The 23,283-nt window shown below is 39.8% G+C and overlaps 1 protein-coding gene across 7 annotated transcripts in view; it reads left to right on the top strand.

Moving 5' to 3' along the window:
• Nucleotides 1-23,283, top strand: part of LOC115218378 (E3 ubiquitin-protein ligase MYCBP2) — a 167,091-nt gene that overhangs the window by 61,027 nt on the left and 82,781 nt on the right. For all 7 annotated transcript variants that reach the window (XM_036508350.1, XM_029788156.2, XM_029788153.2 and 4 more), the window contains exons 34-50: nucleotides 1,522-1,944; nucleotides 2,483-2,695; nucleotides 3,684-3,824; nucleotides 5,897-6,075; nucleotides 6,598-6,737; nucleotides 8,395-8,495; nucleotides 9,304-9,501; nucleotides 10,780-11,014; nucleotides 12,281-12,399; nucleotides 13,290-13,377; nucleotides 14,800-14,852; nucleotides 16,757-16,929; nucleotides 17,273-17,417; nucleotides 18,476-18,667; nucleotides 20,170-20,341; nucleotides 21,256-21,344; nucleotides 22,766-22,882. In XM_036508350.1, coding sequence (XP_036364243.1) covers nucleotides 1,522-1,944; nucleotides 2,483-2,695; nucleotides 3,684-3,824; nucleotides 5,897-6,075; nucleotides 6,598-6,737; nucleotides 8,395-8,495; nucleotides 9,304-9,501; nucleotides 10,780-11,014; nucleotides 12,281-12,399; nucleotides 13,290-13,377; nucleotides 14,800-14,852; nucleotides 16,757-16,929; nucleotides 17,273-17,417; nucleotides 18,476-18,667; nucleotides 20,170-20,341; nucleotides 21,256-21,344; nucleotides 22,766-22,882 — 2,778 coding nt within the window. The remainder of the gene's footprint in view (nucleotides 1-1,521; nucleotides 1,945-2,482; nucleotides 2,696-3,683; nucleotides 3,825-5,896; nucleotides 6,076-6,597; nucleotides 6,738-8,394; nucleotides 8,496-9,303; nucleotides 9,502-10,779; nucleotides 11,015-12,280; nucleotides 12,400-13,289; nucleotides 13,378-14,799; nucleotides 14,853-16,756; nucleotides 16,930-17,272; nucleotides 17,418-18,475; nucleotides 18,668-20,169; nucleotides 20,342-21,255; nucleotides 21,345-22,765; nucleotides 22,883-23,283) is intronic.

Here is a 23,283-nt window from a genome sequence, read left to right as displayed (position 1 = left end):
CTCTTAGTTGAGGTTGTTGACCCCATTGGTCACTGGGTTTTGGAGTGAGCACTTAGTGAAAGTGGGTGGTACTTGTGAGAATGAAGGGTGGTGGTGTTAGAGATTGAATTCTGGTTATTCTGTGATACAGGATGTGGGACACTGGTGATGGAAGCCTGTACTATAGGCTGTTATGATCTGTACTATAGGGCAGTTATGCTATTGATTAAAGTCTGTTAGTTCTTTGATCTAGGGCAGGTGGCAGTTGAGAATCAAGTCTACAAGTTCTGTGGCATAGTGTGGATAGTGTCAGTGATTAAATTCTGTGAGTTCTGTGACTCAGCTGGGTGTGCTGTGCCGTGTTGTTGTAATATTTTGTTTTAAGAATGTAACTTAGTGATGAACTTCCTGAGCACAAGCACACAGTGGTCAAAGTATTGGCCAATATAATGAGCTATGTATTGCTGCTGTGGAGGCACGTGGCTTAGTGGTTAGGGTGTCAGCATCCTGGTCGTAAGATTGTGGTTTCAATTCCTGGAACAAGCAACGCGTTGTATTCTTGAGCAAAACACTTCATTTCACGTTGCTCCAGTTCACTCAGGTGGCAATAATGAGTAACGCTGCGATGGGCTGGCGTCCCGTCCAGCTGGGGAACATGTACGCCGTTGAAACCAGGAAACCAGGCACATGAGCCTGGCTAGGCTTTAAAAGGGCGCATTTATATTGTTTACTGCTGGTGGTGGTACAGTAGTCAAAAATTCTCTTCTTGGACAAAATACTGAAGTTAGTGGTCACTTGGTGGATTGCTGACCATGTTGCTGAAAATGCAGTAATGCTGATCACTGTTCTCATTATAGATCTGCTTCTCTCACACCTTTATGCATTTCTCCATAAGCATCTTCAACAGTTGGTGTTACAATGTTCTTTGGACATTGTCAAACCATTGCAGCTGGTGATTTAAATAGAGTGCACTGGACATGCATGTTACTCATATATACATGATATGTGCACAGACCAGATGAAATACACAGACTGTGTACCTACATAGATGTAGTCAATATAAATGCATAGACAATACACACACAACAATACAAACATATAATACATGCAATATATGCTATACATGCAATATATGCTATACATGCACATATACAGGTTATGTATGTAATACATAATGTACACATTGGTTGTATATATACACAGCACTTGCATGCATACACACACAATGCATGCATACACTTACTTACTTGTACTTGTGACGGCGTTCACCCGGGGCGGGTTGAGTCGGCTTCTTCTCTGGTCTTGACGGCATCACAAACCATGACGGCCCACGCTCAATGGTCCTGTGCGAGGTCACTGGAGATAGCGAGCCATTTGTGGCACACACAATACTGACATGCACAGTACACATTGTACATTCACATATATCACATCATGCTATACACACAACATATACAGACACATACAGACACACTCACATCCACTACATCTGTTTGCTTCTTCCTTTTTCATTGTCTGTCTGTCTGTCACTTGTTTTCTCAGGGAATGAGCAACATGGATGGGTATGGTCGTCTTCTGGCTGCAATTATGGAGGCCCTCACTCACCCAACCATCAAACTGACCAATATTATGCCCATCAATTGCGAGCCAGAAACTGAAGAGATACTCCGTCGACAGTCCATTAGCATTGATGACAACACCAACAGCGCAGCACGCCTGGCCGAGTCACACAGATTTCCGATCCTAGTCGATCACATGACCTATCGCACAGAGGTGGAAGGTATTGGCAGTGGCCACACGTCGTTTAAGGAGGTCCTCGACAGACTACTGCTGATAGCAACCGTGCCGATACGCCAGGCCCTTAACAAGGAGCCAGCCAGTTACCCCCAGATATTGGTGACGAACACTTGTGCCTTGCTGTCATGTCTGATTAGTGAGCTGGCAGCGTCAGCCACTGGATCTGAGGTAAGTAGACTATAATTACTATTTGTGTGTGTATGTGTGTGTGTGTGCGTGTGTGTCTGAATGTGATGTGTGTTGTAGCAGTCAATCTCAGGTAATTAAACTATAAGAACTCTACTGTTTGTTTGTGTGTGTGTGTATGTGTGTGCACGTGTTTGTTCATGCATGCATGGGTGTTGGTAAGACAGTTGTGTATGACAATTGCGGCATTCTCAGGTAACTAAACTATAAGTACTCTGGTGTTTGTTTGTGTGTGTGTGTATACCTGCATATGTGGTGTGTGATATGGTGGTGTCTGACTCGGATAAGCATCATCAAGCAACATCATTTCAAATGTGACCATCCAACCGTGACCAAGGCATGATGCACTTAGTACCTCATTATTTAATGTCAGTAGGATGTGAATTTTTTGCTGCTATTTTTAGCTGTGATTAGCACAGAGCTATAGGCAAAGACATCGCCTATAGCCATGCCTGTGTGTATGACACTCGTATATAAAACAGAGAATGGAATGTAAATGAAATATTTTTCTCTTTGGCAGCTCGATCTGGCCAGTACCTCTAGGCCTTTGTTGGTCACTCCTAACCGTTTCACTCGAACCATCCATGGAGCATATTGGAACACAGGCAATGGAAGTCCTGATGCTGTGGCGTTCAGTGTTGACAGGCCGGGCATCCTAATTGCTGGCGTCTACGTCTATGGAGGAAGTGTAGTTGGCGGCCAGTACGAATACGAGTTGGAGCTCTTGGATGATGTAAGTTCCTTTCTTTTGTATATTTGTTGTTGTTGTTGTTTAACCCCCGGGCCAGATCTGGTTGAGTAGTCTTATGTTATTTAGATACATGGTCATAGAACTGTTTGATTGAAGTAAGTTTAACTACTATTTCTTGCAAGCATTGCAAACGCATAGAGACTCCTTCAGTGTTATGTTCTTGTTTAGCCCAAGAATGGTTCTGATAGAGTAGCTTACCATCGGAGTTCATTCTGACTTTGATTATAACATCTTTTCTTCTGGCATAGTATATCTTAGACAACAGTAGCCAGTGCAGTGAATTTCTTGTTTATTTACCCAGACAGTAGGACATGGTTAGAGAAAAATTGACTGCTATTTTTAACAGTTTGGGCAACCCTGGAAAGACTTCACCTTCATTGACCTATTCCTGTAGTTATTTGTTTGGTAGCACCAAATTAGATTGCTGACAACGTTTAGTTCTGGGTTAATGATATCAACTAACTACTTCCCTCTAAGTTGCTGGACTTGTGCCAAACTTCGAACAAATTATTATTATTATTATTATTATTATTATAAATTATTATTATTATTATTATTATTATTATGCAAATTATTATTATTATTATGCAAATTATTATTATCATCATTATTATTATTATTAGTTTTGTTTATATGAAACAGCTTGTTGCCTTATTATTATTAATACTAATAATGATAATACTGTTATTAAATTATAACTAATATCAATAATAATATTGTAATTAAATTATTATTGTTATTAAGGGTCAGTGGATTTGCTGCATAATTAGAACATCAAACAAAATGCCTTGGGATATTTAGTTACAGCCCTTTATGTCCTGAGTTCATGTCCCACAGAGGTCCGTTTTGGGGTTAATTTATTTGACTACATCATCATCCCTTCCCTGCTCCAAATTTGAGTCATCGTGGCTCTGTTATAAAAAAAAACCTTTGTTATCGTTGTTGTTGTTGTTGTCTTTTTTATATGTAGCAAAGTGAAGGTCATAGTGATCCAAGTCAGTCACATACCAGTCGATGGAATAGTATCGAGATTGTCAAGGGTTCATATGGCCCTGATGATTGTGTTAATGACATTGCTGAGATAAAGTTTGACCGTCCTGTACCAATCAAGGTGAGACAGCCCTTAATTCTTTCTTTCCTTTCGTCTTTTTTTTTTTTGCATTTGCCTTTTCTGTTTGTCCCTCTTTTTCATTCTCTCTTTCTTTCTCTGTCTCATTTTGCTTCTTACTCTCCCCCTGTCTGTCTGTTCTTTCCTTCCTCTCAGATAGAAAAAACAGATTGCATGATGCTTATGTAAAAATGTTTATGCTCCATAGTAGTGAAACGTGGGCCATAAATGCAGAAGGCAGGCAGAGATTGAAGACAATTGAAGATTGTATGCTCTGATGGATGTGCAATATCAGTGTGCATGTATGACAAAGTGCAAATGTGTTGAAAGAGAAGTTAGTCATGAGAGGAATCAGATGTAACATACAAGAGAGAAGACTTCATATCTGAAATCTTGTGAGATCATTTACAGATGAAGTCCACAATATCTCTGGTGATTTTAGCCTATATTTCAGCCTGTCATTGTTCTGGTGAATTTGTATGGTGGCATGATCGCATGGAAAATTTCATGCAGTTTCATGCTAAATCATGGTTATAAATTAAGATGCACAGGAAATACAAAGCAGGAGAGAGAGAGAGAGAGAGAGAGAGAGAGAGAGAGAGAGAGAGAGAGAGAGAGAGAGAGAGAGAGAGAGAGAGAGAGCACTTCAAGAAGTTTTCTGGGCTTGCTGGTATCTATGCCACTCTGACCTTATGTAACAAAGATCATTTCTCGCCAAGCTCTGAAACTTAACATTTTGTTATCTTGCCAAGCACAAACATATTTTCTCTTTTCACATGCTAGCTACTGGCACTCTGTGTAACAGCCAATGTAAAATAACAATTGTAGCATCTGTCTGTAAATAAATGGAGATGTGTGGTTTTAGTAGTCATGGTGTTGCACACACAACGGTAAGATTGTGCTTTTGATTCCTGCACCAAGCAATGCATTGTGTTTCTGAACAAATACATCATTTCATATTGCTGCAGTCCAGCTCACCTGGCAAAAATTAGTAATCCTGCACTGGTCTGGTGTCCTGTCCAGTAAGAAATATATATAACACAGAATCTGGGAAACTGGCCTTATAAGCCTATGGTTCGGGAAGAACCTTTGATCCTTTTTTTTTTTTTCTGATCTGTAAATAAACATGTTACCTAAATCAAAATAGTATGCTTGGTTTATTTGGGAGCAAATTGCAGCTGCATAAAATAAAACAAACTACCAGCTTACTAATGCGACAACCTCATTACAGAAATTGCCATATTGACAGCTGAAGCCACTATAAATATATTTGTGTATGTGTGTGTGAGTCTATTCATGTTTATAGCTTTTACTTAATGTTTATGTTGGTAAGAAAAAAATTAAAAGAAAGTAGTGTTATTGAATAAAAATATTTTGTATGATATTTATTCTCTCTCAGTTGCATAGACACTGCTTTGTCACCGTCACCATCAGAGATTCAGTGAACCATAGATTGGCCTGTTAGAAACTCGCAACCATCGATGCTAAGGTTCACTAAATATGATGTGAAATAAATAAATAAATACATCCGCAAGGACAACGGATGTTAAATGATGATGACAACATGCATATAAAAGAAACAATTTACCAGTCACTGAGGTGCAGAATAGGAGTAGAGGCTGTTACAGTAACACAATCTGAGTAACTCATCTTCTGTTACTGGTCCATCTGTACCCCCTCCATTTGCTTTATTGTACCTGTCCATCTCCTCTATAGTACCTGATCTATCTGATCTATAGTACCTGATCCATCTGCTCAATAGTTCCTGGTCCAAATGCCCTGCAATAACCAGTCCATCTGCTCCATAGTAAGCATGCCATCTGCTCTAGAGTTCCCAATCCCTCTGCTCTACAGTACCCAATCCCTCTGCTCTACAGTACCCAATCCCTCTGCTCTACAGTACCTCGTCCATCTCTTCTATAGTACCCAGTTCATTTGTTCTGTAGTACCCGGTCCATTTGCTCTATAGTACCAAGTCCTTCTGTTCCCTTGTACCAAGTCCTTCTGCTCTGTAGTGCCTAGTCCAACAAAAAGGACTCTAACATTTGTTTGTTTCTTCTTTCTTTACTACCCAGGAAGGGGTCAAGTATGCTGTCCTTTTAAGGAACCATGGTCCACGTACCCTGAATGGCGATGGAGGTTTAAGCCGAGTGAAATGTCCTGATGGTACCACCTTCACATTTACATCCTGTTCCCTCAGCAGTAATGGTACTAACCACATGCGTGGACAGTTGCCTCAAATCGTCTATTATAGGTTAGTTTTTTTACTTTGCTTTTCCTCTTTTTTTAAAACTTTTATTTTTTCTTAACCTCTGATTGTAAAGATTTACAAAGATCTTTTTTCTTGCCAAATAAACATGCATTATACATTCGCTCTTCCCTTGTTTATTGCTGTTCTTATTTTATGTCCCTTGTCTGGAAATCTTTTGTCACACACCTGTGACCTCTTCAACTTCCTATCCCGTATGTCTTCTGTTCTCAGATGGAGACACGTAGGATGGAAAGTTACTGAAGAGGTCACAGGTGTGTGAGGAAAGATTTTCAGGCAATGAACATGAAATAATAACAATAGTAAACAAGTGAAGAATGGCTATATAATATGTGTTTTTATTTGGCAAAAAAAAAAAGAAATACAACCATCCTGAAATATATCAATATTTGTTTCAACACAGGATTTCACATCAAGAATCTTACAAAACAAATTCATAAAAATAAAAATAATGACAATTCTTTTCCCCTACCTGTAACCTATGTTCACTCTGGTTGTTGTTTTCAGTGCTTCTCAAGATGGTGAATTCCAGCAACATCAATCAAAAGTCCTTGCCGAGATGCAGGCTCGGAAGGATGCTATAGGGATTACCAATGCTATCTGTCGGTCAGCCATTGATATTCTTCATAGAGCTCGAGGAATTTCATGTAAGTTTCCCTAACACACATGTACTTTTCTTTTCTTTTTTCTTCCTACCAACAACAGATGTTACTGCCTGATTGTTTGCTGCTATCATTGCTACATGTGCTCTGTTATCATGACAACATGGCTGTTGTGTATACCTTATCATAGCCACATGTATATTGACATGGCTACATGTGGTCTGTTGTTGTGGATACATGTTGCCTGTTCTGGCCACATGCATCCTGTTGCTATAGCTACATGTGCTCTATTGGTGTGGCCACATGTACCTTGACATGCCTACATGTGTTACATGTTCACTGTTGTCAAAAGTATGTGCAATTTTTGTGGCATGCGCATTTATGTCATGGTTACATGCGTGGAATTGTTTGGGTCACATCTGCACTGTTGTCATAAAAGTGTGCACTGTTGTCATGCCTACAGCTACATTTGCACTATTGTTGTTTATACTTATTGATATTTTATCTTGTGATGACCTTGTGTTGTTGAACTCAACTATGATAGCTTCAGCTCAAATTTAATCAGAAAGTTATTCCAATCATCCTCCATCATTTTCCCACTGCCCTTCCTTGTTTAAGACATTTTGGTCTAGTCAGAGGTTTTGCTGTTTTTTCTAGGAGATTAAATGACTTGACTTAATTTTAGAGTCTCTCTCTAAAATTAGTCATGCTTACTGTGATAATGGTGTTGATAATTTTGTGTGATGGTATCATCTTTGAAGTTTTTAATGGGGTTGAGAGAGTCCCTTAATAATACTAGATGATGGGGGTCTCCTTTGAAGTATCTGATGCAGTAGCAGTAATATTGTATAGGAAGAAGGCGGCGAGCTGGCAGAAACATTAGCAGGCCTGGCAAAATGCGTAGCCACATTTCGTCTGCCACTACGTTCTGAGTTCAAATTCCGCCGAGGTCGACTTTGCTTTTCATCCTTTCGGGGTTGATAAATTAAGCACCAATTACGCACTGGGGTCGATTTAATCAACTTAATCCGTTTGTCTGTCCTTGTTTATCCCCTTGTGGGTAGTAAAGAAATAGGTATTTCATCTGCCGTTACGTTTTGAATTCAAATTCTGCCGAGGTCAACTTTGTCTTTCATCTTTTCGGGATCAATAAATTAAGTACCAGTTACGCACTGGGGTCAATGTAATCGACTTAATCTTAAACATAGAGTGGACAAACAAGTCTGTCCTTGTTTGTCCACTCTATGTTTAGCCCCTTGTGGGCAATAAAGAAATAAGTAATATTGTATAGGAATACAGTTCTGTCAAGGATACTACCAGTTGTTTGCTCTTGTAAAGTTTGAAGTGAAACACAAAACTTGCACAGTTTATAGTGGAGGAGGCCTGTGTCAATCTCTGGGCAATCATTAAGTCTATACACAGTCATAAAAATGGAATAAATGAGTGTGCCAAGTTTTAAGATTTTAGGAATGGCTCTTGAAATGAAACAAATTTTGAAAAATCTAGTTTTTGTGGAACATATTTTACTTCATTGCCCGAGGTGTTCTTTTCTAAGAAGGCAGAGTGTGATTCGAGTCAGATTTGGCTGCTATATTTACCATGTCATGTGAATTTGTAGATACATCTTCATTGTATAATTTGGACTGTCCATTTGTAGTTCTTCCTCTTTCTCTATTCAGTATGTCTTTTGTTTTTCTTGTAGCTGAAGAAGCGAAAGAAATTTTGGGTGAATCTCCAATGTTTTCATCATTGTTACCTTTGGTATTGGCCTACATTGGACCTGTTGCCACGCAAGACCCAAGGGTAAGCTCAATACATTCCAAGTATTTCTGTCTCTTTCAAATCCACCTACTGATCACTTCATCTTTTGTTTTCTTTCTCTACTGCTTTTTCCAGTTCCCTTCTTTAACTGTTTCTCTTTCTCTATTGCTATTGCTATCTTTCTTTGTCTCTTTCTCCTTCTCCTCTCACTCTTTCACTCTCTGTCTCTCACTCTCTGTTGCTCTCTGTCTGTCATTCCACATGTTGCTCTCTCTCTCTCTCTCTCTGTTGCTCTCTCTTTCTCTCTATTGCTTTCTCTCTCTCTCTCTCTCTGTTGCTCTCTCTTTCTCTTTCTCTCTCTCTCTGTTGCTCTCTCCCTCTCTCTGTTGCTCTCTCTCTCTCTGTTGCTCTCTCTCTCTCTGTTGCTCTCTCTCTCTCTGTTGCTCTCTCTCTCTCTGTTGCTCCCTCTCTCTCTGTTGCTCTCTCTCTGTTGCTCTCTCTTTCTCTCTATTGCTTTCTCTCTCTCTCTCTCTGTTGCTCTCTCTTTCTCTTTCTCTCTCTCTCTGTTGCTCTCTCCCTCTCTCTCTCTGTTGCTCTCTCTCTCTCTCTCTCTCTTTGTTGCCCTCTCTCTCTTTGTTGCTCTCTCTATGTTGCTCTCTGTTACACTCTGCCTGTCACTGTCTCCCACCCCATCTCTGTCTCTCTATCTCTCTCTCACATACTCTGCCTATCACTCTTCCTCTGTTGTTCTCCGTCACTTCTTCCCTCCTCCTTTTATTCCCTCTCCCTCCACTATCATCATTTTACCATTTACCTATCTATATATCTCTCTCTCTCTCTCCATTGACAGGGTGCTGTACAGATATTAGGACTGATCCATGATGTGTTACCTGCAGTCGTAGCCTTAAACAGCCAGAATGTGCTCACATCCTACGCTGGCCATCAAGATGGAATGTTATCAGAATCTGACACCTGTGGTACCAATCAGCATTATTGTCTCATTGAAAGTGACCATCCTTACAAACCAGCTACTGTGGCAAATTACAAGGTGACCATATGCCACTTACCTCTATTTTTGTTGTTGTTGTTGTTGTTTACTGAATCTCGGGTCAGCCCTGATTGAACAAAACCCATGATGAAGCAGAGATTGTTTTTGTTTAGCCCTGTGCCAGTTTGCATGGGGTAGAAAGGGCTCCTTAGCCGTAGTGAAGGCAATCTATCTAGGGAGATAACCTTACAATAAATCACTCGGTCCGTAGCTTAGAAATACTGGGTTGACGTCCAGCGGGAACAGCTTTGTTTCATGGAGGAGGAAAGATCTTCTTTAGTACTTGGTTGTACAATGCTTTCCAATGTGTGTAGTAGTGGCGCGTGCACACATTATTAGCCATTTGAAAAGACTATGAAAGTCTCGACCACGGTCGAACAATGATGATGATGATTGCATGCAGCAGATCGATGACCAAAGCATTCCAATCATGACTTCACCCCCACACTGTATTATTCAATATATCTTTTTTTTTTTTAAGGTGGTAGAGTGAGGTGACTTGAGAGTAATTTAGCTGCTATTTCTAATAGGTCACCACACACACACATACATTTTGGAGGATAAATACATATGGATTTGTAAAAGTGACGGGGTTGAGGTAACAAATGTTACTGGTGAAGGGGACTAGTGGGGTGGGGTGGGGTAAACTAAAAGGAACATCTGCAAATTTGAAAAAACATCAAAGGAAACTACCTAGAGACTTGCAAAACTCACACACAAGTTCAAGTACAGGTATCGTGTAAGTAGACCTAGATTTTTGAGGGACAATACATACTTAATGTTTCCAAGTATGAAGTGGATGTAGGATGAGTCTCTCTCCCTGGATAGGAAACTAAATCTTCATTGGCACCTTCATCATCATCATCATCATCGTTTAACGTCCGCTTTCCATGCTGGCATGGGTTGGACAATTTGACTGGGGACTAGTGAGCCAGATGGCTGCACCAGGCTCCAATCTGATCTGGCAGAGTTTCTACTGCTGGATGCCCTTCCTAATGCCAACCACTAAGCTTTGTGTCAGTGTATTACTGTCCACTCTGCAGGAGTGTGGTTGTGTTGGTGTGTTACTCATGTGTCAGTTGTCTGGTGTGTTTTCATATGATCTGAGGCAATAAATTGTTCTGTTCAGCAAAACCACCTGCCAAGGACCTTGAACTTACATTTCTTGTTTTTGTAGTTCAGTACATTGTCCACTCTGGTAATATTCAAGCAGCTAATTGTTTTCTCTGTTTAATTAAATCAATTGGAATTGTTAACATCATGTGTAATTCTTTTCAGGTGTGCTTCCCAAGCACCGTCCGATGGATGGTGCTGGAATTTGATGTACAGTGTGGCACCGCACAGGCTGAGGACACTCTGCAACTGTACATCCCAAGTCGGGTCAAAGAAAACAGTCTTTGTCCACTGACCGGCCAAGAAGAGGAGGAAGAGCAACAATCAACATCGGTGTTATGGCCAGTTCTGAAGAAATTCCATGGCAACAACTGGCCAAAAGCTGCTGTCGTTTTACCTGGTCAGTTTATATATTACACACACACACACACACACAGTATTATACATACATAGATACACACATATATACCTTTTCACTTGGCCAGTTTATTTGTCATCCATTCACGTACACACACTACTACTGCTCTCATGCATATGCACACATTTGCAGAATTAGTGTCTAAGACATTCTGGCCATGACCTTTCCATGGTATATGTCTAAAATATTATTTCTAACAGGTCAAGTTAGACTCCTTTGTTGCAAGTAGATTTCAAAATAAAGGCATTCTAACCGTGACCATTATGTCTTTTTGTATATCTAAGACATTGTTCAATGTGTCCTTCCTTTTTAAAGACAGAAGAATATGATTTAAACCAGTCACATTCAGCCCAAATATTCTGTTCTATGTTCAAACCAACCAAATCTGGTCTCTTACATCCACCCTATAATGTCTTTCTAAAAATAAATGATCCCATCATTGAAATACTGAAACTACAAGATAATACATGATTAATTCAAAACAGTGTGAATGAATAAGCATTACATTTGACAGAGGAATCTGGCTATTATTTTTCCCATGCTGGCTCATTAAAACAGGATATGTTGGTGGAAGTGAGATGTTGAGAGAGAGAGAGAGAGAGAGAGCTACTTACAGTGGAAGATGACAATGATGGGCAGTAACTGTTGTAGTAGAGGTAGGAGAATAAAAGAGAGGTCACAGTTCTCTCTCTCTATCCGCTCAGTCGAAGTCGACTTTTCGATCACTCGTTGGATCAGTGTCCTTCAGTCAGTTCTATCCTGGGCCGCTTCCTTCAGACTGGCCATGTCCATTCCGGTATCACTCCTGATGGTGTCAAGCCAGCGGGTTCTTGGTCGGTCTCTTCTTCTCTTGCCACTGACCATTCCGAGCATGATGTCCTTCTCCAGGGATTCTCTCCGCATAATATGACCGAAATATGCCAATCTACGCTTGGTGATCCCGGCTTCTAGCGACATTTTCAGCCTTATCTGCTTAAAAACTTCTCCATTGGTGAGCCTCCGCTATCCATGGAATCTGCAAAAGTCTTCTCCAACACCAAAGCTCGAATGTTGATGAAATTGTGGTTGTGATGGATTGATTATTTGCTGTTTTCCTATCAGTTTAATGAAGAGTAAAGTGTTTATGCTCATATAATAACTGGAGAAATATTGTACACTCATTACTGAAGTTGAATTGATGTTCTTATTAATATTGGTGCTGATGGTGATATTGTTGATGTCTTTTTAACTACCTTTCGTTTTTAACAGGGAATGAAGTAACTTTTTCACTGGAAAGTGCCTCGGATTATGTTAAAGATGAGAAGGCTTGCTTCTTTGGCTTCAAGTGTATGGTAACAGGCTATGAATGGAGTAGTAAACCTGAAGAAGTAAGTATATCCTGATGTAGTATTATCTATTGTTGATGTTGTTGCTATACAGGAAAGGATGTTTCATCCCTCAGACACCGATGGTCTAAATACCTGTAATATAATAGAAATTAGTTCAATTCACTATACTTTTCTCACCTTCATACATGTGTGGCCTTTGCAGATGATTATAATGATTGTAATTATTATGATCACTAAGATGACGATCTAGCAGAACTGTCAGTGTGATGGGCAAGGTGCTTAGCAGAATTTCTTCTGGTTCTTTATCTCCTGAGTTCAAATTCTGTCTAAGTCAGCTTTGTCTTTCATCCTTTTGGGGTTGATAAAATTACTACCAGTTGATATAATCGACTGACCTACTCCCCCTAAAAGTACTGACCTTGCACCAAAATTTGAAATTGTTGTTGTTAGTAGTAGTAGTTGTAATGATTAGGCTGGTGAATTAGCAGAATCATTAGAGTTGGATGAAAATTGTATTATGGTATTTGATTGAGCTCTTAAGGTTATGAGTTCAGTGCTTAGGCAGAAGGTAATAGCGAACTTCTGCTGTCTCTTTCGCCACAACTTTCTCTCACTCTTTCTTCCTGCATCTTGCAGCTCACCTGTGACGGACCAGCGTCCCATCCAGGTGGGGAATCTTTATGCCAAGGAAACCAGAAACCCGGCCTTAATGAGCAAGGCATATATATATATATATATATATATATATGAATATATATCTACAAGGTTCCACTCAGAAATAACTGTTCACTCTGAGGCTGTAGTTGAAGACCGTTACCTTAGGTGTCCTGTCAGTGATATGAAACCCAAAAGCCCATTAGTTGCAAAACAAAACTTCTTAACCACACAGTTATGCATGGTGATTCACTTAGATATCTTTATTGTTTCAGGCTGTGTTCCACTTGGAGAGAGAATTATCTTTCCTTGGTGGTATGTGTGCCTCCGCCTTAATGAGAAAAGACCTGACACTTCCTGCAGGTAAGAGCACAACTCAATTCTTTGTCTTCCTTTTCCTTGTAAAACTGTTCACAATATTCTCTTCTTAAAGAACTCAATACTCAAATGCTCAGGTCATTGCGTGAGCTTGATAAATTTGACATGAGGACAATGGTAAAAATTTTAGTTTCAGTTCAGATCATGTGATATATTAGTTGGTAGTTTTTTTTTTTATATTTTATGAAGAAAAGGACAAATTCTTTAACTTGATTCAGTAGAGTTATTCCAGGTTTTTATGTGTCCTTGTTATGTGTCCTGTGGGAACAAATTTGGCAATTTTTGGTAATATATGTACCCTTTCACCAAGTTATAACAAAAAGTTAGTGAAATATTTAAAATGTTTACAGTTGGATAGATAGACAAATATAACAAAATAATTTGATAAAAAATGTGAATTTTTAATTATTTTCTGAGATTTTACAAAAACAACAAAAATATTTTTTAATTTATTGTGACTCACTTTGACGGATATGTTTGTGAAAATGGTTCAGCATTTTTTTTTTGCACTTGTAAGTTTAGTTCTTTTAATAGAACAAGCATAGTAGGAGTGAGCACAAAAATAGCATCTTCATTTGCAGATTGAATTGTTTATGTTGACTGGCTTGCTTATTGCAAAGGGCGAAAATTTGACAATACAGATTTCCAGTATGTCCCCCTCTGTGCTAGCATCTGAAATGATATCAGAGTGATGTAGCCAAAGAAATTCCTTTCTATTGTTGTTGTCGCTGTTGCTCTTGTTTTATTTTATTATTGAAAGATGTCTCTCAGAATACTTTCTTGTTGAAATAGCGAAAATGTTCATTTTTATATTTATATGTGAGCTAAATAAGAGTTGCTGAGAATTATGTTGTTTAGTTGGCTCAAATATATTACTTGAATATTTTGAGTTTACAAGTGTGTGTGCATTGACTTGTTTTGCAAATATTGGCTGTCAGCCTTCAGACTGTGTATAGATATTAATTGAAGCATACAGTATCATATATCCATTACGGTTGATCTTAATGATTGGTTTTGCACTAGGGGTTCAGTGGAGTGTCAGGTAACAGTCTGATTATGTAATCCTGTGCTCTTCAGAGATGGCAGTTATTGAATGGAGCAGTTGCCATATTTCATTCCATAACTACTACCTCTGAGGAGCATAGAGTTACATAACTGGTTTGTTACCTAATACTCCATTAAACTTTCAGTGTGAAACTGATTGGTAACATTGACCATAATGGATACATAATACTGTATAATTTGTTTAAATATACCCACTCTACTGACAAATATGAGTGCACATTTTTTTCTGATTTATGCATACTTAGATGCTGTATATATATATATATATATATACACACACACGTACATGTGCATTTGCGTATAGGCACATATATAACACATATTTTTTTTGTATTTGTTTAGGAGCTGAAGATATTGATGAAGATTTAGACTCTGTAGAAGAAGGGGCTCAGTTGGTGAGTACTTTTTTCTTTTTATTTTTTAAAACTATTTTACACCATTATAAATGAATACCCTTTCAATTGTGTAACACCCAAGACAGCAAGCTAATTAATCAGTGCATTAATTAATATGAAAGCATATTCTTTTCTACTCTAGGCACAAGGCCCAAAATTTTGGGGGAGGTGGGATCACTCAATTAGATCAACCTCAGTATGCAACTGGTACTTAATTTATCAACCTCCCCAAAAGGATGAAAAACAAACTTGATCTCAGTGGAATTTGAACTCAGAATGTAAAGACAGTTGAAATACAGCTAAGCATTTCACCCAGCTTGCTAACGTTTCTGCCAGCTCGCAGCCTTCCAATAAGAAAGCATATTGTCCCACCCATGCCAACATGGAAGGCGGATGTTAAACGATGATGATGATTGATGTGTTTAAATTATGTTTTGTAATAAAAATACATGTACCATATTAGAGTTTTTAATGCTTTAGTAGTTAGTCTCAGGTTAGCTGTGATCGAAGCCATTCCAATTGCATTCATACCGTCTGCTGGGTCTTTGCTGGCAAAATTTCAGAGTCACAGTTCTCTTGCATTCCATTTGAATAAGCCCTCATCATCATCATTATTTTATGTCTAATTTCCACCTTTGCATTAGGCTGGATTGATTTTTACAGTCTGCGTCAGTTCTTATTCAGATTTATTGGTCTCCTCGAGTGGTTGGAGAACTATGTTTTGCTTGGGCGATATATATATATATATATATATATATATATATATATGAATGAATATATTACCTGCATGTGATCGTTACCTGCATTGCCTTACTGGCACTTGTGCCGGTAGCACGTGAACAAAACATTCGAGCGAGGTCGTTGCCAATGCCGCTTGACTGACTCCTGTGCAGGTGGCATGTAAAAAGCACCATTTGAGCATGGCCGTTGCCAGTACCACCAGACTGGCCCTCGTGCTGGTGGCACGTAAAAGCACCCACTACACTCTCGGAGTGGTTGGCATTAGGAAGGGCATCCAGCTGTAGAAACTCTTCCAGATCAGATTGGAGCCTGGTGCAGCCATCTGGTTCGCCAGTCCTCAGTCAAATCGTCCAACCCATGGAAAGCGGACGTTAAATGATGATGATCGTGATGATATATATGGAGGAAACCCCCTTCGGTCATGAACAACCATGCGATTGCAGCTAGAAAGTTACCCTCCGAGGCACAACTCAGGGCAATATTGTTTGTGGAAGGCCAGCAGTCATCCATGCATACCAGCCTCCCCTCTCCACACCACCAGTGTTATCCAAAGGAAAGGCAAAAGCCAATGCAGCTTGGCACCAGTGATATTGCAACTCATTTCTACCGCTGAGTTAACTGGAGTTAACTGGAGCAATAACAACTCACTGCCCAGTGCGGGAATCAAACTCACAACCTCACGGTCGTAAGCTTTACGGCCTGACCACTGAGCCATATGCCTTCACACACACACACACACACACACACTTATATATATGTAAAACCACACTCTTCATCATCAAGTACTCCATCTTTTGAGAGATAAGTGCTATTTAATAAACATGGTATATATTTTTATGAGCTACTAATAGTTTAATATATATATGTATGTATGTGTGTGTGTGTTGAATTTTTATTTTTCTTTGTAACATTTTATTTTTCCATTGCAATATTTACACACCATTTTTTATAGATTTGTCTTCTTTGAAATCCACCATTCCAATATATCTGTCTGTGTGTGTCTACCATGCCAGCATCGAAAGCAGACTTAAAATGATAGTAATGGTGGCAAGTGATGATCATAGACATGTATTCACTCACTCTCACTTTCCCCAGCAGACAATTCTACTATGGTGCACGCCTATTGGTGATGATAATGATGTTGTTATTTGTTTCTTTCACAGGTATTCAATGCTCATTCAACCCTCCTAGATAAAGGATTTGCACTCTCCCACCCTCCAACAATAATGCAGGCCCTGGAGGGTAACCTTCCCTTCAGCTGGCAATCAAACGAGAGGTCGTTCCTGAAGGACTTTGTTGCCTGCAAACCTGGAACCAGTGGTGGACGTTTGGCACGGTAAGTCTTACTAGAGTCTCACACTTCTTCCTACCCTCACCTTTCCTCTCTTCTCTTTTCTTCCTCCTCTCTTTCTCTCAGCCTCCTCCTCTCTCTCTCTGCCTCCTCCTCTCTCTCTGCCTCCTCCTTGCCTTTTCTCTACTCTTCGTTCTACTCTTATCCTTTCTCATCTATCCACATTCCACTCTCCTGCTTTTCCTTCCTCTCATTCTTTCTTCCACTGCTCCTCTTCCCCCACAATGACTCTTGCCTCCCCTCTGTCCTCTCACCTCAACATCTCTGCCCTCCCACCATGATGTTGTCCTGTTTGATGATAATATTGTTGTCTTTTATGTTCTTCCAGTTGGCTACAACCAGACTCTTATGTGGACCCGCGTCAGTGTGAGGTGATCTACAATAAGGAAGAGTTGAAGTGCAGCTGGCCTGCCATTCTCACTGTCCTCACCAAAGACCAGTATGGGCAGGTGGTACATGTACCTAACCTCAAGGTAAGCTCACTCCTTAGCACTGTCCTCTTGATCAATGCAGGACAATAACTTGCCCCTACTACTCACATGTTTTACAATAAGGAAGTACATCATGACAGTTTGATGTGGAGGTCTTGTGGTTGCCTGATCTGCTATAAGTAATAGTTAAATCTTCATGGAATATCTCATTGTCTTAAATATGAGAAGGACATAGATAATATAGTCCTAGATACTCTTAGAGGCATAGTGGTTGCAGTAGAATACCTTTGATCATAGGTCTGCTAGAACAGGGCTGTCCTGGGGCCAAACAGCACTTCTCTGCACCTTACTGCATCACACTACAACAATATACTATATCACACCATGTCTCTTTTTGACAACACACCACAGCTCATAGCACACCATGGCTCGCGACATGCCACAGCTCATGATACGTCATTGCTTGCGACATGATACGCCACGACTCACGACATGATACGCCACGACTTGTGACATGACATGCCATGGCTTGCGACATGACATGACATGTCATGGCTCGCGACATGACACTCCACGGCTCGTGACATGACACTCCACGGCTCGTGACATGACACAGCTTGTGACATGCCACGACTTGCAACATGCCTTGGCTTGCATCGTGCCATGGCTTGCAATTTCCCAGTTAGCAAGACCCAAGTACTCAGACCCACAACTCACAACACCTCACCACTTGCAACACCCCACCACTCGCAACATCCCCAACTTGCAGCACCCTACTGCTCACAACGCCCCAACACTTGCAGTGACCCACCACACGCTACAGCTCCCAACACCATACAGCTCCCAACATCTCTCAGCTTGCAACACCACACAACACTATATACAGCAGCATAACATACCACAACACAACGTCACACCTCATCTCCCTACAACAACGCATCATACTGTTCTGCAACACAACTCATAAGTTAAAACAGCATTTCTTGTCAGAATGTAAACCACGCAATGCAAATGTGGTGTGAACTGTCTCTACCAAACCCCCTTATAAACTGATTGTGTTTATATTAATTCACATCCTGTGATTTTGATTGAATTTGAAGGTGGAAGTTCGAGCAATACCGATTGATTTGAAGGAAACCAGTGGAGACGACTTCAAGAAAATGAGGCGCTTAAGCAAGCAGGATGACGGGGACATGACATTTGGTGGGCACCTGCCTCCACCACTGGATATACCATATGAAGTAACAGTGAAAGACAGAAAAGACATCTTCCATTCAATCTGTATGATGAAGGTAAGGTTTTCTTCATTGTTTTATTTTCATGTTGTTGTGTTGTACTTTAGCTTTGCATGAACTCTTGTCAACCCAGACCGCTCCATCCTTTGAAGGAAATCTAGTAGTGCTACATTATTCAATGTTTCCTTCCCCTACATTAAAACAGTTGCATGTGATTTGAGGAGTACTTTGCTGCTTTTTCTGGCAGATTGTAAATGCTGCCTAAGGATGATAGGGGTAGTTGGCATCATATGGTTGGTATCATAAGTTTATCAAACTGAGGAAGATAAGTATATGCTGCTACTACATCTGCTTGAACTTAATAACTTCTGTAAAAATTGAACTTACAACCATGTGGTTGGTAGTGTGGTACTGTTAAACTTTCAGATACAATAGGAAAATGAAATCACATTTAAGTAGTTATGTTAAGATGTGAGGTTTGTTGAAGTGTGATATTTATTAAATGTGATGTGGTGTTAAGATGGGATGCGTTAAATGGTTTTGTTTTTGTTTCTACTGTATTTATAGAAGGTTGACCTGCAGTTAGGAGATTTGGCTCATGGCCCTAAGGTCATAGGTTCAATTCCTAGATTGAGTAGATGTTGTGTTCTTGTGAAAAAGCAGTTCATTTTATATTGCTTCAGTCTACTCAGCTGTAAACATGTACAGGTGGTTGCTGACCCTGTCATCCCACCTCCAGTGATCACATCATGAATAGGGTGGGGTGTGTGGTGTGGCGAATGTCTATGTGTTCTTGTGACTACATAAGCACCTAAAACAATTAGCAAAAGCAAGGTATGTTGCCAAGCCTTTACCTGCTTGCAGGTGATGGCTGACTGTAGCATACTCCTAATATATTCAGGAAAGGCATAGCTATCATAACTTCCTACTATTACAAAAATGAAATAGTTTGACTGAGCAGAAGTATGATCAGAGACATTCCAGTTATGACCCTCTCTCATTGTTCTTTCAGGCATAGTGTTATTTAGGACTGCAATATCCAAATATATTTCTTTTTAAAAACTTTGAGGTGTTTTGAGAGAAATTTTGCTGCTATTTGTAGCAGATTGAGTGACCACAGAACCCTTCTTTCTCTCTCTCTCTCTCTTTCTCTCTAGTTTGTGGAGTCCATTCCTCCATTTTCTCCGCCCTCTATTCTTGAGTAAGGTCCTTATCAGAAGCAACTGTCATTACAATTTCTGGATGTATGACCAACTGAAGCTATGGATATTACCCAACTGTGTCGGCCTTGGTCTGTCCCTCAGTCTCTTGCCAGTTGGCTTTGCTTTAAGAATCTGTCTTACAGTTCTTTCCTGTGACATTCTAGTCATGTCCGTAGTACCAGAACTGTGTGACCTCTCAATGTGGAGAAGTAGCAACTTGACCTGGAGAGACTCCCAGATCTCTGACTTCCCCACCCTGTTGAAAAACCCCATCTATCATTAATTTTTTTGGAAAACCCCGTCTGTCATTAATTTTTATGGAAAACCCCATTTATCATAAATTTTTCTCTCTTTCAGGTGTATGAAAACTATTCATTTGAGGAGTTGCGTTACGCGGCCCCGGCTGTGCCACGCCCCAGCGAGAACATGCTAGTTCGTTCTAGTAATGATGGCTCCTACAACTGTAACTGGACCCCAGGCAGTGTTGGCTTTTACAACATCTATGTTACAGTTGATGGCTTCGATGCAGGTACGACCAGAAACACCCCCCCCCATCTCTCTCTCTTACTCTTTTACTTGTTTCACTCATTTGACTGCAGCCATGCTGGAGTGCCACCTTGAAAGATTTTAGTTGAACAAATTGACCCCAGGACTTATTCCTTGTAAGCTTAGTACCTATTTCTATTGGTACCTTTTTTTGAACAGTTAAAATTACAAGAACATAAACACACCAGCATCAGTTGTCATACATAAATATAAATATATATATATATATATATATATATCATCATCATCATCATCATATATATCACCATGATCACCGTGACCGACCAGGCTACCAGATGTTCCTACGCATCGCTGGTCACAGTGCGCTTTGCATTGTTTTAGCCTTCAAATGACGCCACCCTGCTGGCTATGCAAGCAGGCCAACAGAAGAAAGAGTGAGAGAAAGTTGTGACGAAAGAGTACAGCAGGGGTGCCTCCCACCACCGGAGCCTCATGGAGGTTTAGGTGTTTTTGCTCAATAAACACTCACAACGCCCGGTCTGGGAATCGAAGCTGCGATCCCACGACCACGAGTCCGCTGGCCTAACCACTGGGCTATTGCGCCTCTCTCTCTCTCTCTCTCTCTCTCTCTCTCTCTCTCTCTCTCTCTATATATATATATATATATATATATATATATATATATATATACATACACATACACACACACACACATGATGGGCTTCTTTCAGTTTCCCTCTACCAGATCCAGTCGCTGTTCTCTAATCTCAAATATTTATCTTTGCATCATCTGTCTGTACACCAACCCGTGAGCTCCTGTTTTATTTATAGTCCCCTGTTTGATATATACTAGCCCTGCCCATCACTGACCTACCAGTTCTTACAATAATTTTCTGTGTTTCTTTAACCATATCTTTTGTTTCTGGCGACTTGCAGGAGAATCGTTCAAAGTCGATGTCCGTGAACCCCCTCAAGGAGTTACTCCACCATTACAGGCAGGCAAGAAATCACATCAACCTAACAAGGTAGGTTGTGAAAGGGTTTTCTCTCATTACACTTTGGTTTGTCCTTTCTTTTTTTTTATTTTAATTTTTGCATTTTTGTCCTCTAATTTGTCTCATTTTGTCACTGTGTGACATCATCATTGTTATGACTTCGGTTTTTCCTTACTGGTATATCTTGGATGGATAGGAGTGTAGTTTGATGTAATAACTGTTTCCAGACTTGTGCTGTCTCGTTCTGTGAGGCCATTAGATCCTGACTCAGAATCTCATTACTTCTTTCTGTCTCACTTGGGGTGGCGACAGGCTGGGGTATAGTCAGTTGAGCCTGTTTCACTATATAACTGGTACATGAGTTATTGATCCTAGAATGATGAAAAGCAAAGTTGTTGTTAATGTTTAACCCCAGGTCAGCTTTGGTTGAGCAGGGCTGTAATCAGAGGCATTCTAGTTACCATCATCATCCTGTTTTTTATCTTAAAATATATATTTCTTTACTGCCCAGAAGGGGCTAAACATAGAGGGGACAAACAAGGACAGACGAAGGGACTGAGTCGATTATATCGCCCCCAGTGCGAGACTGGTACTTTATTTATCGACTCCGAAAGGATGAAAGGCAAAGTTGACCTCGGCGGAATTTGAACTCAGAACGTAACGACAGACGAAATACCGCTAAGCATTTCACCTGGCGCGTTAACGTGTCTGCCAGCTCGCCGCCTTGTATGAACCCTCTATCCAATGATGGACACTGGCTGGTTTGCACATGCCAAGTGCCTTTGATTTATCACAAAGAGAAAAGATATCATTTTACTAGCTTTGGTGGGATTTTAAACTCAAAATATAGAACAAAATTCAATCTTTCAATGCTTACATCCTAAGAAAAACATTGTCAACCTGAAAATCCCTGATTCTCTTAAAATTCTTTAAAAATTAAAAATATTACAAATTTAACAGAATTTTAGTTCTCAGATTCTGGTCTCCTTTCCCTACAATATATCATTGCTAATCATAATTAACACTAATCGTAAAATATTCAACTTGCTATGACTTGAGGTTTCTGTGAGAGATTTAGAACAGCTCATATAAAACAAAGCTATAATAATGTAGTAGTAGTAGTAATAGTTATCATAATATAGTAGTAGTAGTAATAATCCTTTCTACTATAGGCGCAAAGCCTGAAATTTAAGGTTAGGGGACTAGTCCATTACATCGACTCCAGTGTTACACTGGTACTTAATTTATTGACCCTGAAAAGATGAAAGGCAAAGTTGACCTTGGTGGAGTTTGAACACAGAATGTGGCGGCAGGCGAAATACCATTAAGCATTTTATCCAGCATGCTAACGATTCTAACAGCTTGCCACCTTAACAATAATACTAATAATGGTAATAAAAAAAAATTTCTTGGCATTTTCAGTAAAAAATTGTTTGTATTTTTTCTTACAGATGCGTCGATTTGTTGGGAAAAACAGCTCAGGTCTTCGTATTCGTATCAACCCATCTCTACAAAGTGAGCAGATAGGAACTATCAAGCCTGATGGAACCATTTCTTTTGTAGATGAGGTAAAGGATTCTGTGATCTTTTTCTTCTTTGTTGCGTTGTTGTTTAACCCCAGGTCAAACTTAACTGAATAGATACTGGATGAGATTCTAGCCATGATCATTCCATATCATGAATAGATTTAGTGTGTCTTGGACTATATTATTCAGTCTGATATTCTGTTTTGAAGACTTATGTGATTTGAATGGAGTATGTCTATTTTGAAGGTATGAAATGTTGAGGCACAGTTGTCTTGATGCCAGCTGTTTGGCATTAATGATTCTACACTTATTGACATCGGACCTCTTAATGTTTCTCACTTTCTCACTCTCCCTCCTCCCTCCTCATGTGTATATTTCTCTGCATGCATGTTTGTGTATCCATCTTCCAGCATCAAAATGGGATGAATGTCCAGTTATCTCAT

The sequence above is a fragment of the Octopus sinensis genome, linkage group LG13 (assembly GCF_006345805.1).
Source record: "Octopus sinensis linkage group LG13, ASM634580v1, whole genome shotgun sequence".
In the NCBI taxonomy this organism is placed as follows: Eukaryota; Metazoa; Mollusca; class Cephalopoda; order Octopoda; family Octopodidae; genus Octopus; species Octopus sinensis.
This window is presented reverse-complemented; position numbering and strand designations above follow the sequence as displayed.